Genomic DNA, 17512 nt, shown 5'->3' on the forward strand with positions numbered 1-17512 from the left:
TCCCTTTGCATGCAGTGGACATGAATAGTAAACAGCATTTCAGATCTGTAATAATAAAGACATTTGTAACTTACAGAGTGTGGTCTAGACCTACTCTATCTGTAAAGTGTCTCGAGATAACTCTTGTTATGATTTGATACTATAAATAAAATTGAATTGAATTGAACATAACTATGTATTTCTGTAACAGTTTCTGTAATATTTAATATATACAGTACACTGATTGTGAATGAAGAAAAATAAAAAGTAATTAGTGGGACATTTTTCCTGCATATAATTATGTTTATATTGGAGCTTAAAATTGGAAGAAAAATGGAACTTACCATGGAGCATCTCAGTGGAGCTAGCTAGAGGAAGATCACTTTGGAAAAATGCCTAAAGTTAGTTATAAGATGTGTAATGTGTCAAGTGAAGTTAGTGTGTGCTTGATATCAGGCTAGCATAATCGTTTCACCTCCACCCTGTCATATTAGTTGCCTCGTCTAATCACTGCCACCAGTTATCTGGCCGCGTTGATCTTTAGTCACTGCTAAGTCTAAGTCTAAGTCCTCACAGATTCATCACCACTCTCAGGATTTAACGTTAACCCTAAAGTAAATAAGAAAACCTGTTCATGATTTTAAGTTGGTCAGTTCAATTAAACCTACTCTATTCTTTATTCCATAACCATATTTATAATAGTTTACTGCCGCAGCCTACGTCAGAAAGCAGAGTGTGAGCCTTTTCATGAAAATAGATGAATGTTCAGAAAGCATACATAGATGGCACAGTGCCTTTTATCTAGCTGGCTCATAGTGCACCATCTTTTTCACATCAGAGGATAACACTCCAGAGATCAAACAGACAAAGTTAATCAGAAGAGAACCAGAAGACATGCATTGAGATGCAGAGAATCTCTTTGCCCAGACCTGCTCTTTATTTTCTGCTCCCCATTTTACACCTCTCCCTGAAGCAAACATGCAAGTCTCCCACTGGACTTCAATTGTCAGATCGAGAAGAGAAATACGAGGAGGTGGGGGGTGGGGGGGAGAGAGAGAGAGAGAGAGAGAGAGAGAGAGAGAGAGAGAGAGAGAGAACAGGCACTGACAAAAGGACGAACGCTCTGCTAGGGCTAGAGCTAAAGGCTCCGTGCAGAGTAACAGGACCATGGGGACGGCAGGGAACAATATCCTTACTGAAGAAAAATGGAAAAATAAAAGATGGGGCAACATTGACATATCTAGTAAATAATATTTGTCAACAAATGAGTTATGGTGCTAAGCGGAAACAACTGCTTTGAAAAGGAGACAAACGCTCATTGTTGCAGAAGGAAGTTGCGTTTGTGGTTTTCATTGTCTTTGCTGCCGCATTCATTAACTCTCGAGTCTCTACTGAATATGTAGTTTAGCAATTATAATAGATGATTATGTGCCAAGCATAATTATGTTTTTACTTGTCATTTATCCACACAAACATGCTTTGGAAAAAAAAAATCCAATAAAATACCAGACATAGGCTTTTTCATTGTAAGTTAAAGAATTGGCTGCAGTTTAATTTAACAATATGTACATTTGTGAAATTGCATGCAATAATAAAAGGATAACGTCATGATGTCGTTATAAAAATAACCATAATGGTCATTGTGAGTTCACAGCAGTCGGAAAACCACAGACTTACACATTTTCCTCTCACCGACTGCTCAAGGTGACTTCATTTGCTTCTGCTCTATTTCTACCAGCATCATGAACAACTTGGAGAGACCCGCTACCTGCTGGAGAGTCATAATCCTTTTTACTGAACATAAGCCTCAAATGAATTTATTAAACAATCTTTGCTTGTTTGTTACCTCAAGTTACATTTCAATTTTTGCCTTCTCTCAGCCAAAAGAAATGTGTGCACTGCTAAAAACGGTCCCTGGCAGTCATACAATTTTTGCAGTATAACACGTTTTATGTATGTTTCCATTATATTTTCAAGCTTTCCTGAAAAAGCCCTTCTCCCATCTGAAAAATGGTTTTAAAAAAAACTCTCTTACACACCACAAAAAAAACTGATTGTATCAAAAATAGTAGTTTGTTACAGAGAAGTCAATGTTGGGATATAAAGCTGTGTTTCTTTGAATATGCAGGAATCACTAAATGTCCTCATTTTATGCCACAACTTAAAGATTTGTTTGCAAGAGAAGAACGATAGATAGATATGAAAAAATGATAAGTTTTCAGTAGCTCCACTTCTTATCATCACAAGGTACAATGTTTACCAGCCAAATACGTAGTTTACAAATCTGACAAATAGTTTACCTTGTAGAAATATGCAAAGAAGTAATTACATCTGTAATCAACAAGTTAACTATTAACAAAATCTAAAATGTGTGCTCTCCAGCTGTTCTCCTGAGCTCAGTTTGCCACAGACATTGCATCAGGACATTTAGTGATGATGTTGTTCTGGACTGCATTATCTATGTACATAGGGAAGACAAAAGATTAGAAACACCTCTCAATATAATGTAGTCACATACAATAGCACCTTTAACTGTGGGCTCAGTAATTTACATATATTTACACATTATGAGCTTTGTAATGGTACAATTTATCGCAGGGCTGTGTATTTGTTTGCATTAGATTGTACAGATGTACATTTTATTACAATTACAACTTGCATTAAGAGCATTAAACATGCAAACACATGCAGACATTACAGTAGCATGCTAACAAATACAATTAAAATTAATTAAGCACAAAAACAAGGCTAATCAATGCATGGGAAAGGGGAACTTTTTATGATTTTGAATCATTTGAGCATATTTAATTCACTGTTAAAGGATTCCAGCAGCTAGAAGCATAATAACTAAAAGCAACTTTGTCAGCTTCTAGGAACCCTTGGAAAAACTATGGGGCCTGGGCCCCATTTCAGAAAGCAGGTTTAGTGAAAACTCTGAGTTTGTTAACCCTGAGATGAGGGAAACTCTGGGTTTTCTGTTTCAGAAAGAGAGGTAACTTAACCTCAGAGTCAGTTACTATGGTAACTGAGCCTGTGAACCTAACCTGGTCGGGAGCAGGTTTTCTTCTCTCAGTCTCCTCCCTCTGACACAGCGCTCTTTCATTTCCTCATTCATTCATTCAGTCTGTATCAGGCGCATTTTAGCGCAGTTTGTTATCTGCATGAATAAAAAAACAGTGTTGGTTTATTAACCGTGTTAGGCAGACTATAAAACGTTTTTTTTCTTAAAACATGGTATTTCCTTTTGTCGATGATCCCGTTGATGAAGAAGCTGCTTTACTTCTGCTTTACTTCGCAGGGGAGATGATATTGAAGCCCCGACATTTGAATTTTCAGATAACTTCCTATTTGAGCGGTATCGTTTCTTCCCAGTCTGTTATGCAGCCTAGGCTGCATAACCTTATCCATCCTCATATCACTAACGCCACCCATTGTGGACATGCTCTACATCCCAGCAGATTATTTGTGTAACATTAATTTTTTTTGAAAACGGCAGTTTTCTTTACAACATTGGTGATGCGGAGCATTTTAGTAAAGCCACTGTATAGCAAAGCACCGTCAGAAGAGTGTGACTCGCTCTGAAACATGTTTTAAACGTTTTTGTAGTGTTCCCTGGACACAAACCAGTAAGAGGCATTAACAATATGTTCCACGTGATTGCAGGTGAATGAGGTAACCAACCCGTCTGTTTGTGGTTGTTACCATTGTAAATCTTAGTATCATGGCTCCATTCATGCTGCCTTTTTATTGTGGTGGTGCACACGTGTGAACCTACTCTGAGTTGATTGAACCAACTCAAATCAGCTGTTCTGGAACCCGAAAACTCAGAGTTTCCCATCTCAGGGTAAATCAACTCAGAGATCAGGGTTAGACTCAGAGTTTGTTAAACCTCCTTACTGAAATGGGGCCCAGGACCAGATCACCTTTAGAGTCCTGATCAAGACAACACAGGGTTTTGCAGACGAAAGGTTACATGTTATAATCAGTTCTAAAATTAACAGGAAGCGATTACAGAGATCTTAGGACTGGTAAAATGTGATAAAATGTTCTCTTTCTTGTTAAAACAGCCCAGCATTTTGAATAACTTGGAGTCACCCCGCTGTCTTTTTAAGTAGAGCATTGAAAATAGTTATCCAACTAGAGATGAACACTGGTTTATTTTTATTTTTTTGCATCTGCCTGTGACTTATGTAATATTTTTTTATAATAGAGTAGTTTGGGTAATGTTGCAAACATGACTTGGCATGACATCCATGCAACCAAACAGTGGAACGCCTGCACTTTGCCTACTGTTTGGCTTAGTGTATGTAGTGTACGCCATAGTTTAGCAGGGCTGCCATTTTTTCAAATCTGGGGCAAGTAAATAAAAAATTGTAGTCACTATTGAGAATGGGGGTTTGTGCAGAAATTCAGGCAGGCTAGTGATGATTCTCTATGACGAATCAGTGATCTGCCATGTTTTAACTCCACCTTCTCATATTGGTTCAGCTCGCTTGGAACCTTGACTGAGATACTAAAAGAAGTACCAGGTACTATCCAAAACATTTGCTTATTGAAAATCAAGACAGAGTGAGTTAAGTTGAATAAAGCAGAGCCCTACCATGCAGTGGAAACACAACATAAGTGCCAATAGGATAACAATGGCAAAAATTGGGATGATGTAGCCTGCTGGCAGCATGGTCCTAACTAAACAGCAGGGGACCAATAATTGATCCCTGGGGAACTTCACATACAAAGTCAACCTTTATAGACATAAAATTACTGAATGACAGAGGGAGATTTGTCCCTTCAAGTAGGATGTAAACTAACTAAATGCTGCAGGCAAATAAAAACATTTAAAAAATATATTTTCACCTCACACTTGCCTGTCATGCCTTCTTTGTCCCTACTGCTATTTTGTGAGGAATTGGTAGAAGTCCTTCGCTTCCACAGAACAAGCATGAGGAAACGGTGGATTATCTGAACAAGATATACCTCCTGTGGTCCATTCAGCAACAGCGGTTAGTAATACACGTATGGCACAGTTAAGTGCATCCCTGTTGAGTCGTATAACAGGGAAGACCTCCAAGTCGGCTGAGAAAATGCATTATCAGAGGGCAGCATATTAAGCTCAGCATAGCCTCCCTCCAACAAAAAGATGGGGATTTTCCGGATGCTCTTCTTACTATGGAGAAATTGTTCAGAGCTTTCATATCAGTTGCAATGCAGCCTTGAAACAACAAGCACAGCTTTCATGCCATTTCCCTGTGGTGTCCAAATCCTCAACCCATGCCATTACTTCATGAGAGGGCACACACAATTTGAAGACTCAAGTCTCTGCAGCTCACACACCTCTGTCCAAGTCATAGCCCAGCGAGCTACACCAGCCTATCCCTTTTACAGAGTCCTGGCTCAATTATCATTGTAATTGTGAAATCCAAAGGGATCAACCAATCAAGTGTTGCTCCTACTCAGTAGCTCTCTCTGGATGTTTGGCTCTCTGTCAATCTCTCTAATCCAGGTGTGGAATGTCCTTTTGAAAACACAAAAACAGGTCTCTCTAACAGGGCAGTATTCTGTTCTCTCCTCTGCCCTGCAACCATGTATTCCCTAACACTGGCACAAGAGTAGCAAGCTCTAGCTCTGTCTCCCTTACAGAGCTGCATTCTAATGTTGCCTGCCCTCTTCTCATGTCTTCTTAGACAACGGTGTAGGACTGGTGTGCACCCTCTCTCCACCTCCCTCCTGAAGACCCTCATAACCTGTGTGGGAGGATTAATGCTGCCGCTGTCTGTCGCTCTCCCACAGCACTGTCTCACTTGCAAGACACTGTGCAAGCCCAGCAGAAATTCCCATTGCGATATAATGTACTGGAGTCTGGGAAGTGTCAAATTTAATAATGGCGTCTTGTCTCACAACCTAAACTAGCTGTAAACAGAAACCGTTTCTTGACTTCACCATCTTGCTGAGGTAATACTCCCATTGTAACCAAGACTCTTTGGAGCATGGACAGAAGGTGGAAATAAGATGCAGGGCATAAAACCCACTGCCTTCTGTTAACCCATGACAGTCCATACTTGGAGATATTTGCACAAATGCCAAATTAATACAGACTTGTGAAAACCATTACTCTACTGGGCAGTCTTAAAAAGCGGATGGTTATCTTAGTAGCCCCAGACAGCACGATGGCACTGTTGTACGCAGTGACGATTCAGCTAATATTGGTGCTGTGCTGGTGCATTGTACTTTGAACTATTATGACAAGTGGACAGTGCTTTATCTATTAGACTGAGATAGCTTCTCGTAGCTTGGATTCTTAGAGGACCAATTTGGTGGATCCAAAGTGTGCTTTGTGGTCCATCCTTTCAGTTTCCAAAGATGGTGTGAGGGAAGAGGAGCCCAGTGTTTACTTTCTTGCAGGTTCTACTAGAATAGGCTCTGCAACAGCTTTCTTCTTGTCTTGAGGAGTATTAGTAGGGATTTGTCTTAAATCAGCCCTCTCTCTCTCTTCTCTCCTCAACCATTTCCTACGATCCCTTGCAGGTGGAAGTATCCACTAGAAAGTTCCTCTGTACCTCAGTAAGAATTGATGGTGGTTTTCCAGACTCTTTTAAATGAGCTTTTCAAGCCCTTTGGCTATATTTCTCTGGGGTCATTGACTTTTACTGTTGTCTTGTTACTTTTCACTTGGCAAAGAGTGACTGACTTGTATGCCATTTGGACCATCCAAGCTGAATGCTTTAAGAAAAAAGTAGAGTAGTGTTGAATGCAGACAGAACGTGTCCATCTTAGGCCGTTTAATCTTGGACAGTTCATTGTTATTCTTAGAGGGTGAAAACCTTGCACGCTTGGTTCCCTATGTGTCTATTGGCATATTATGTAGAGTGCACAACAATGTAAACTAGGTTACTGGCAAACTCAACACACTGACATTTAAAAGGCTCCACTAGCTGGGTAAGTCTAGGGCCAACTTGCTCACATTGATACAATATAGCAACCTCTGGTTGCTGCTTAGTGGGACAGATGGATTGGGATTTACCGTGCATAATATAATTACTTACCACTATACTCATGTCAAACAATTTTCTCTTTCTAACCATGTCTCCGTCATCTTCTTGTTGAAACATTTTTATTTTATTTTAGACACACGGAGGGGACTCATTTTCTGTATTCAATATCTTGAGAGTTAAGCCTGAAGTAATGACATACATTTTGTAGCTTACATAATGTTTACATTTGGCAATACAGAAGAAAACACTCTTTACTAAACACACTTTATTACCATTTCAGCTCAGGAGCAGAACTTTGGGGATCAATTTCTTCATGTTTTCCTTCAAGATGGAAGCCCTGTTGCTAAACTTGGGTGTGGTGGGAGTCATGTTTTGAATGCAGCAGCAGGCCAGAACGTCAACAATAACAGATGGATCCCAATCACAATCCGGTATGATATGTCTCTCCTACCTGTCTCTCTGTTCCCTAATGTTCTTTTGAACATGATATCTATGTTATTACCTGTGATTTTTAAAACAAGACTAATAGCCTTTTTTATTTATAAATCAGGATGTATTTGTGATTGATGTATAGATGTACCAAGTGTAAATACAGTATTTGTCACTTTTAAGAAGCCAACAACGGCTAATGATATCAAATCAAGGATGTCTAAGATTTTAAACTCCTTCTGTCTGTGGAATGTTACCGTTCCAGATGTATATGGTAGATCTCTGCATCATACCAATCAAATCTCACAAAAACCATGACATTTTGTAAAACATGAGTCTATGTTCATAACTCATGTTGTTTAAAGAAAGAAAGAATGCAAGTGAATCACCAATTTAATTCCTAAATTGCAACTTTTTTCACTCCGTTTTTCAAAAGCCTATAAAACAAGAATTGAGTAGATACCAAAACATGAACAAAAAATAAAAAGACAATACACACAATGTATTTTGTATGTATTACATTACATTCATATAGCTGACACTTCACATCCAAATCCACCTACAATAAGTACATTTAACCTTGAAGATACCACCCACAAATAGTAAGAATCATGTAAATACATAAAATGTATCAAGTAAGCAAAACTGCTTTGAGTGCTACATTTTAATAGAAGAGAATGATTATTATTATTATTATTATTATTATTATTATTATTATTTTCATCTTTTCATGGGCCAAGATACAGTCTAGACAGGTGGGTTTTCAGTCTGCAACAGAAGATGTGTAGGGTTTCTGCTGTCCTGATTTCAGTGGGGAGCTTGTTCCACCATTGTGGAGCCAGGACGGCAAACATTCGTGATTTTGTTGAGCCGTAGCTTTGCCCCCCTCGTACTACGGGTCTGGCAAGCCATTTGGAAGTAGCAAAGCATAGTGGATGGGGTGTAGTGTTCACATTTACCTATTTAAAGACTTGAAAAAAATGTGCAGTGCTCAGTGCTTCCTACTTTGATTATGTTCAATGGGAGTTTTACACAGGGCATGTTTTGGTGTCTTTGATAAAACCCTGTGAATACTTGTCTGTCCAGTAGATGTCCACATCAGTGTTGATCAGAGAATACTATTTCAGACAAATCCCAACTTTAATGCCTGGGATCATTGTGCACCTCCATGTATCATGTTCTGAACCATGCAAGAATAAATAAGAATACCTTCTGCCTTAGGTAGACAGTATGCTAAGTACCAAATTCAGCTTACTGAATGTCAGAATGTGGATAACTCTAGTTTTATTGTTTTGATTATGAAAAAGGGGCAACATATCTGTTACTGTCTGTGGCATATTGCAATTAGTTCACAGAGAGATTTAGGATCATTAACCTTTGATATTCAGTCTGCTGAAAAAATTGGCCATTTCGGCAAATGGTTGTGGGGTGTTTTTCCGTAAGTGGCTGAGAGTCTCTAATCTTGTCTGCATACATTAGGGAAACTTTACACCTTCTTAATGACCAAGTCATTTTATTATACTTATTCAGAAATTGTTATGATCTAGTATGGGTTGCAGTGCACACAGTGTGATACTTCTTTACTTAGGAAAAAAAGATCTTGCATACATGATGATGCCTTGTAGATCAAGCCTGACCCATCAATGGATCCATGACTATTAAAGTTAAATGTCTAAAGTAAAATGCACACCTGCACACAAAACCACACCATTCAAATGACTGTACAACTACATTTAGCAGTACAATTTTATATATATATATATATATATTAGGGCTGTCAAACAATTACATTTTCTTAATCACGATTAATTGTTGAATTTCTATAGTTAATCATGATTAATCGCATGTTTTATCACATGATTAAAATTCTATTATTTTGCATTTCAGAACTGTTTTTAAGTACATATAAACAATGAAAAGCCATTCTTACCAGTGTTGCATACATGATGATGCCTTGTAGATCAAGCCTGACCCATCAATGGATCCATGACTATTAAAGTTAAATGTCTAAAGTAAAATGCACACCTGCACACAAAACCACACCATTGAAATGACTGTACAACTACATTTAGCAGTACAATTTTATATATATATATATATTAGGGCTGTCAAACAATTACATTTTCTTAATCACAATTAATTGTTGAATTTCTATAGTTAATCATGATTAATCGCATGTTTTATCACATGATTAAAATTCTATTATTTTGCATTTCAGAACTGTTTTTAAGTACATATAAACAATGAAAAGCCATTCTTACCAGTGTATCTTGATTGGGAATCAAATGAATGCAAAGAAAGTGACTTTATGAACTTGATTTTAAGATTTGTATTTGTTTATTATATATTTAATCTAGTCACATATTTGAATTTAACAACAACTTTGAATGCACCACGAGGCTGTAAATTACCAGTTTCATTGAACGCACCGTCTGCGTTTTTCCGACAACAGCAGCTGCAGATTGTTACATCCTGGTGTCGGAATCCTAGCTGTCAGCATTGTAACCGTGTTTAATCCAGCTACTAGCTAGCGGTAGGCTAACGTTAGCTGCTGTTGAGTATAGTGTTAACTAGAGTCACGTTTACCAGTGTTTCTTTTGACTGTAACGTCTGTTTCAGAGCATCAGAGAGAAGCGCAGACATATCAGTGGCACCAGAATGAGGCACCGAAATCCGCATTGCTATTCCTGCAGTAGCAACCAGTCGCATCGCGATTAACGCGTTAATGCTGACAGCCCTAATATATATACAATATATGGATGTACAGTACCATCTTAAAAATCTATTTAAAAGCCCATTTAAAAGCTTAGATTTAACCTTAACAATGACAAAATACATAATAAAATATTGAATTACATCAGAGAATTAAGTTAATCATTATATAGAATGCTGCCTTTGCTAAGAATAAATTAACATTTTGTTTCTCAAAGCAATAAATAAAAATGTTGTCCATATTAAAACCGATGTGATAAAGATTTTTTTGCATTTCAATAACTCTGATCCCAGCCAAGACACACAACTAACAAGTTGTTTCTTCACAAAGAACCTTTAGATTGGATGCATAACATAATACAACCATACAGCATAACACAGAAAGAAATAACCCAGTATGTAAATACTTATATGTTGAGCTGCAGTAACGTGGTATACGGTATATTAACTGCATAGCAGTAAACTCAGCTGGAGTCAGATGGTTGTAGCTTACTTAGGTGACAATTTAATAATGAAAAGCAATTACCTCTGCCAACTTTCCACACTTGTCACTAGATTTAGCATTTTTTTCAGACACCCCACCTGGTAAAAGGATTTCTTAAAAGCCACAAGCAGCAAATGTTGCTACTCTTTTGGATTATCTGGGGAAAACAGTTAACTCCTAAGCTTTTGGCAATAGATTTGGTACCAAATGTTGAACCTGATCCACATGCATTCGCACTACTTGCTTGTCTCATCCAAATAGGTCTGATCACAATGCTTCCCCATGCACAGCTGATCTTCCGTCTCTGTAGTGTGCACACAGGCTTACAGCTTAGGAACTGTGAGGCAGAGTGAGCCAGTGGGAGAAATGAGAGAGGGCCTGCTGCTGAGCTCTGCCTCTATTTATTCTTGATCGGTTCAGCAATTGTATTCATATGCAAATGAGCGCATGACATCATCTAGTCTTGTTCGAGCAGTGAATACCGTCTTTCCTCGGATGATGGTTGGCAGTACTGACTATAACTGCTTCAACTTTCCATCAGCGTCTATGCCGGGCAGGGCAGTGGCTGTATTTAACTGTAACTATTACAAGTTTCAATGACCAAACAGGGACAATACAAATTGCCTGATGTCACTGTAACACTAGTCTACGTATATCCTTGACATGCCACTTCCGGGATTGCTCCGTTGCCGCCGGAAAATCCGCTGTATTTCACTTATTTAGGCCAAATATTCGTTGCCTTGGGCTTCATTTATGTTGACATTTTAAACTCCGGTCGATATATGAGGACTATGGTTAACCTTTTCTCAGATCTCTGCAAGGTAAATCCAGACAGCTATCTGTCTAATCTTAGTTTTCTGTTGCATGACTAAAACAACTTTTAAACATACACATGTTCCACCAAAACAAGGTCCTTCCGAGCCTATTTTGCAGTGGCACCTCCAGCACGCTTTGGAGGAGGGTCTGGCAAAGCGAGACTACTGTAACACAGACTTACAGTATCTCCCTCTTTTTTCTCATTTTCCCCTCTTTCATCATTCACACACACTCTTATTTTCAACCCACCATCTTTTTGTCATCTTGAGCACTGTTCTGATGACAGAAAATGTAAACACTTGCCTTTTGCTTCATTTTTGCACTAATGCAGCATTGTTCACAAGTGGTATGACACCTGTGTTTAACAAACAGCGCCATACAATGAAAATAAGCACTTAACTTTTTTGATGTTTTTCCATGCTGGCCTTTTAAGCACTGTAGTTTTGATAATGATATAATTGCTTGTGGTTACTAGGATAAGTACAAAACAACACATTAAACAATGTGGAGGGTTTATTTAAATGACATTAAAAGCCCTCTAGTGGATGGTCTACACAGCTGTTGATGCAGGACAGATGTTTTACCTTTACGTAGTTTCCGTTCCAGTATCAAAACCATATATATATATATATCCAAAACTCATTAATGGTTGTAAAGGAATTGTTTTTTTACCCCTATTATTTACAATTCTCTCTGAGCCACAGAGGAGCAGTGTTAAACAGTCTTACACCACTCCATCTCACTAATCATCCCCAACAAAGGGATGAAAGACATATTTAATCAAGAGTTTATCAGCCTGTTCTGACAGTAAACATAATTGAATGAATTACATTTTCTTTTTGTAGAGCAGCTTTTGTGAAGCAAGATTTCATAAAATGACCAGAACAATGCAAACAGACTGCCATATATGTGAAACATACTGGGTAGACCTTTTGTTGGAAATGAGCAAAGAAGAGCATGCATTTGACTACAGTCTGTGTAGAAACAGCAGGTTTGGTTTGAAGGATGTAGGATATTATAGCTTAAATTTATTCAGGCGCATTATCAATAGTTATGCAGATTTTCGAATGTAATGGTGTTGGGGTGCATTGTGTTTCCAGTGAAAGAATGCTTAATGGATAGGCAGATTGATAGTAGGTGTACAACATTAACATAGCAACTTTAAAGTATGTTTTCATTTTTTTTTTACATTAAAATTGTACAACCCATTTGTAGCACTCCAATATAGACTGTAAAGTTAGCAAGACAAAAGGCCACTGTTTAAATGCATGTGATGCCAAATAATTTCACAAAGGGGAGTGTGCAGCGGAGAGGCTGTGTCATTTTTCATTTGGGGAGGACATGTTTGTTGTTGGCTTGGTTTTTTTGATGTCGGCAAGTTTTCCTTTGGGGATGTTCGGGGCAACACTATTACGATTAAAGTTTGAGAGTGGCAGACTCCAAATGCTCCCCCGGTCATTTGCCAGGGTGTATATATTATTGGTTGAATCCTTTGTGGTTAGCATTCACTGCTGGAGTTATTTTCATTCTCAAAGATCAACAAGGATGACACATAGCATTCTGCAGCGTTTCATTTTGTTCCCTTGTCACAGGTGAACTCAGAATCCCAAGCAGATTTGATTATTTAAATTTATGCCACTTTTGTGGGTTCTTTTTTTCTCTTTGGTCAAAGGAATAGGAGTAGTGTCTCAAGTATGGCTTTGACTTACTGGGAATATTTTTTTTCTGACAGGATTTTGTGTCTAGAAACTCATGGGTTTTGATGTTCATGTCGATGTCTTTATGGACTTGTATTATTTCTGTTTAAAAAGCACTGAATATTTTGCTTCAGTAGGAACCGTGCATGAACACCTTGCCATTACATCTGCAAATGTATCAGATGCAGTTTTCTGAATTTCTTTGTTGGATGCTGTTGAAATGTGAATGTAATGGTTGATCACAGATGATAAAGGACCCAAAATACCTTACCTGTATGTTTATTTGGTGATTGAATAGAGTATTGTAGCATGTCTTTTTATAATTCAGATCAATTCAATCATCTAACTTATGTGTGATAAATGAATTCAAAATGCTCTCACTCCAACCAAAAACCACTTGCACCAGCAAATGTGCGCTGCAGTGATCAAAGATAGTTGGTGTTTTATAGTGAGACATTTATTATTTGTGAGATTATTAATCCTGTACATTGTTTGTACCTTACATTAATTTAGCAGACATAAAGCCAACAGAAGCCAAGATGTCCTGGCTAGTATTCCCTGAAGCTTCAAAAATCACTGGATCCTACATTTCCTATAATGCAACTCAATAGCGACTTTTGTTAGACCCTCGCTAAAGCTAAAGTCCACATAAAACACAGGACATCTAAAATATTAAAACCACTGTGTTGTGGGTAACCCATTAATAAATAATAAGTAATATGTTGCTGTCACTGTTACTTTTCACTCATAATACAATGAAACACGTTCATGTTTAAATGTTATATTATTATATAGTATTTAATACTATATTTACTGACTATTGAATGGGGGTGGGGGGGAATTAAGTACAGCATAGGATTGTGATATTTTCTGTGACAATACTGTATCGATACACAGATGCCAAATATTGATATTTTATGATACATGTTGGTCAGTTTGTCTGCTTGACAATCCCATTTTGCAGCAATAAAATTGAAGTGAATTTGAAGTTGAAAAAAATTTGAAGTTGAAAAAAAAGGTAATAAATTGCAAAATATTTCAGAATATCTCAATAAAGTATCGTGATAATATCGTATCTTTGGGCTTCTGGCGATTTCCAACCCTACTATTTTTTTAACAGTGTTTTTATTGATTTTTCATTGCAATTACAACTTTTAACAAGCCTTCCACCCTTACCATTGAATATTGTTTTAATCTAAAAATGCACCTATGAGTGTAAAATGTTGCCTAGCAACAGCTGCTGTAAGAGGAGGAAACCAACGGGTGCTGTAGGAAGAAGTTTTAAAGTAGTAGTAAATTTCAGAATGTCTGTCCTGTAAAAGAGCACCACAGAAACATAAGAAACGCTTTGAGTTCTGGTCAGAAACAACTGTTCGCCTCCTGTCACTTTGACCTATAACTTGCTTGCTAATACAGAATTAAGAGGGCTGTTTAGTGTACATCTATCCACTCTGCATTTTGGTACACATATGAGCATGTGCATAGGCTTATTGGTAACTCAAAAATAAAATAATCGCTGATGTAATTAGTGTTTATCTGAGTAATGGGTAAAGTAATCCCTTTGCAATTTGGAAAAGTAATTAATAAACAGCCATTGATTATTTTTTCTGAACTACACAATAACAGTGGACAGAACTCATCCTCTCATCCCATCCCACTTTCCCACTGGGTTTTAATAGCTGGAAGAGTAATGAGGAAACAACATTTATTTTGGGGAAGTGCCATGCCATATGTGCAACTGAGTGAAAAGTGAGTTCTTAATATTGAGCATTTTTGTTTTTAATTCCACATCCTCTTGACACAATGCCAAATCAGAGGCAGCGTATGTTTATCAATCACACAGCATTCAGTGTTGTATCGACAAGTAGTCGCATAGAAGATGAATTGAAGAAGCAACCAGCAGCCCTGCCTGCTCACTTGGAATTTCTTTTGTGAAGCCACAATGCCAAGCAGCTTGCTGTGTGCTGTCTAATTGTATTGCTGGCGATATAATGATAGAACACAGGCTACCCAAATTAATTGAGGCTTGCCAGTCACAGCACAAATTATGCAGCAAATGCTGCAGTGCTGCGTGTGAGAAAATCACTGCACCAGAGCCAGAGCAGACATTATAGTCAGTGTAGGTGTAGATTATGGTCTGATAAAATGCTTGTTGCAACTAAGGAAAAACCAACAAACCGATCCCGTCTGACATCTTGTGTAGTTGAGTGTGGTGTGATAATAATGCATGATTATAAAGAATGGTTTTTTTTCTCTCTCTCTCTTTTCGGTCATATCTGATATATAAGTCTACTTCATGTTGTGCTAAAAAGAATATCAAAGTAACAGGTGGTACTCATCGTCCATATGTAATCTGCGTGACCCATTTACCAGGTAGGAAACACTACAGTCTCCAGCTGCAGAGCTAATAAACTATTGACTCTAAATCACTAAATTACTTGCAAATTATAAATTCACCACAAATGTGTTCATATTACCATTGGTTTTTGTAAGAATCTGAAATACTAGAATAATAAGTCATTTAAAAAAAAATTGCATCTTGCCTATCAGCCAGGGAAAACTGTTGCAAGGGCACCAGCGCAGTGTATGATGTTTTACTGCCATCTGTTGCCAATACTTTAAGATGTTTTATGCAATAGTAATATTTTAATGATGATCCTGCCTCATTATTAATTTTCTGCAGGGGACTATGAAGGAGGCGCGTTCAAATACTGTAGGATTGTAAAGACAAACTCCTACCATACGGTTTAACAAATACCTCTGTGCAAAGGTGCTGTGCTGAAAATATTTGCAAGGTCCCTTAACATTGCAGGTGATATTTCAGTGGTGATCCTCAGGAAAGTTTAAGTAATGCATTTGCACTGAATTAGTCACACCAGAGACGGTCTAAATGAGGATGTTAGAAATGACAAATCACTTATGATTAGAGCATTAGCCAGATGAAGAAATACATAAATGATGATCGAGTAAGTAAAAATGATCACAGCTATATTGTGGTTGTGTGTTTGGAGAGAATGAAATATTCATTTGTTTTTTGTTTGTTTACCTCAAGTTGGGAATGTGCTAGTGTTGGTCCTTTGAGACCCCAGCACTGAATGGAGCATAGGGAGACCAATAAGAAATTACATAGTGTTTCATCTCTGCGTTAGACAAACCCCGGCCTCTTTTTCTTCACTCCCATTTGTTTGTCTGTGTAATATAATCCATTTGTGTTTGTATGTCTGTGTGTGTGTGTGATGGTGATGTGGCGCTATGGGGCATATTCCTAGCTATCTAGCTACTAGACCAAGAAAAGTAGTCATAGTCATCTTTATAAATAGTCATCTTTGCCTTAGAGCAAGACCAATGTAAATTAACCTGGTGGAGCATTCAATGTGCTCACGAGAGCTCATCAAGTAACATCATCCTGTTTGCTTAAGTGAGCATGCTCTCTGTGTCTCATAGGGACAGTCTTCGCAGCATTAGCAGGCCAAATAAAAAGCTACTATAGTAAGCACCACAATATGCCTCAAATGCCTTCAGCAAGAGGGAGTTTTATTAGCAATGTTGTGATGATTCATACCTCACCAACAGTCTGTACACAATTACATGGATTGCAGTATTGGATCATTTCAGTCTTTTCATTAGGATCTTGTTATTCTTGTGACGTTGTGATAAACAGTGGGGGGGATCTTGTTTTCTGAAACCACTCACTCAGAATGAGAGAATGACCTCCAAGATGGTGATGGACGTCTTCTCTAGACGTTTGGTTGCATTTGGTGTTTACCATCTTAAATGTGCCTTAATTTATCAATAATAATTTATTATTAATTTATGTGTGTGTATACAAAACACCTCTTGTGATTCCCATACCTTTAATTAGCCCTGCCTAAAGTTGCTTGCATGCAATTGCCTCAGGGAGGCATCCTGGAAGGCTTTTTGAAATTAGCAGGAGGGCGATTGCCCTGATAGTTTCCATCTGGCCATTAAAGCAGACATTTGAGGGTTTTTTTTCCTCATCAACAGTGGCAAAAAATAGATGATTGAATTTTGCAGAAACCAGATTTGCAGATACGAGTATTACATGTCCACAGCAAAACAGTGATGAACCTATACAACAAAAACACACCATGTAGATTACCCCCTCACAGAATTGTGTTTACACACATTTGCATAATGTACAGCCCTGTAAAGAGGCTGCTATTGTATATTACAAAGCAGCAAAGCAAAGCCAATGATGAATTGGAGAGAGGCAATCACTTGACTTTGCCAAAGCTGGAATATGACACAAGTAGACCAGCTACTTAACATTATGGCTGCAACATTAATGACTAGTGCAATTGTATATTTCCCCAGAGAGACACAGAGGGTCAAATGATAAAATTGTCTTCCTACTCATTAGGTTTATAATGTATATCTAGTTTGTG

At 37.9% G+C, this 17512-nt stretch overlaps 1 protein-coding gene across 3 annotated transcripts in view; it reads left to right on the forward strand.

Annotated features, from left to right (window-relative positions):
- Positions 1-17512, forward strand: part of eys (eyes shut homolog) — a 167769-nt gene that overhangs the window by 119617 nt on the left and 30640 nt on the right. For all 3 annotated transcript variants that reach the window (XM_031303278.2, XM_035991978.1, XM_035991979.1), the window contains one exon: positions 7249-7399. In XM_031303278.2, the coding sequence (XP_031159138.2) occupies positions 7249-7399 (151 nt within the window). The remainder of the gene's footprint in view (positions 1-7248; positions 7400-17512) is intronic.

The sequence above is a fragment of the Sander lucioperca genome, chromosome 15 (genome assembly GCF_008315115.2).
Source record: "Sander lucioperca isolate FBNREF2018 chromosome 15, SLUC_FBN_1.2, whole genome shotgun sequence".
In the NCBI taxonomy this organism is placed as follows: Eukaryota; Metazoa; Chordata; class Actinopteri; order Perciformes; family Percidae; genus Sander; species Sander lucioperca.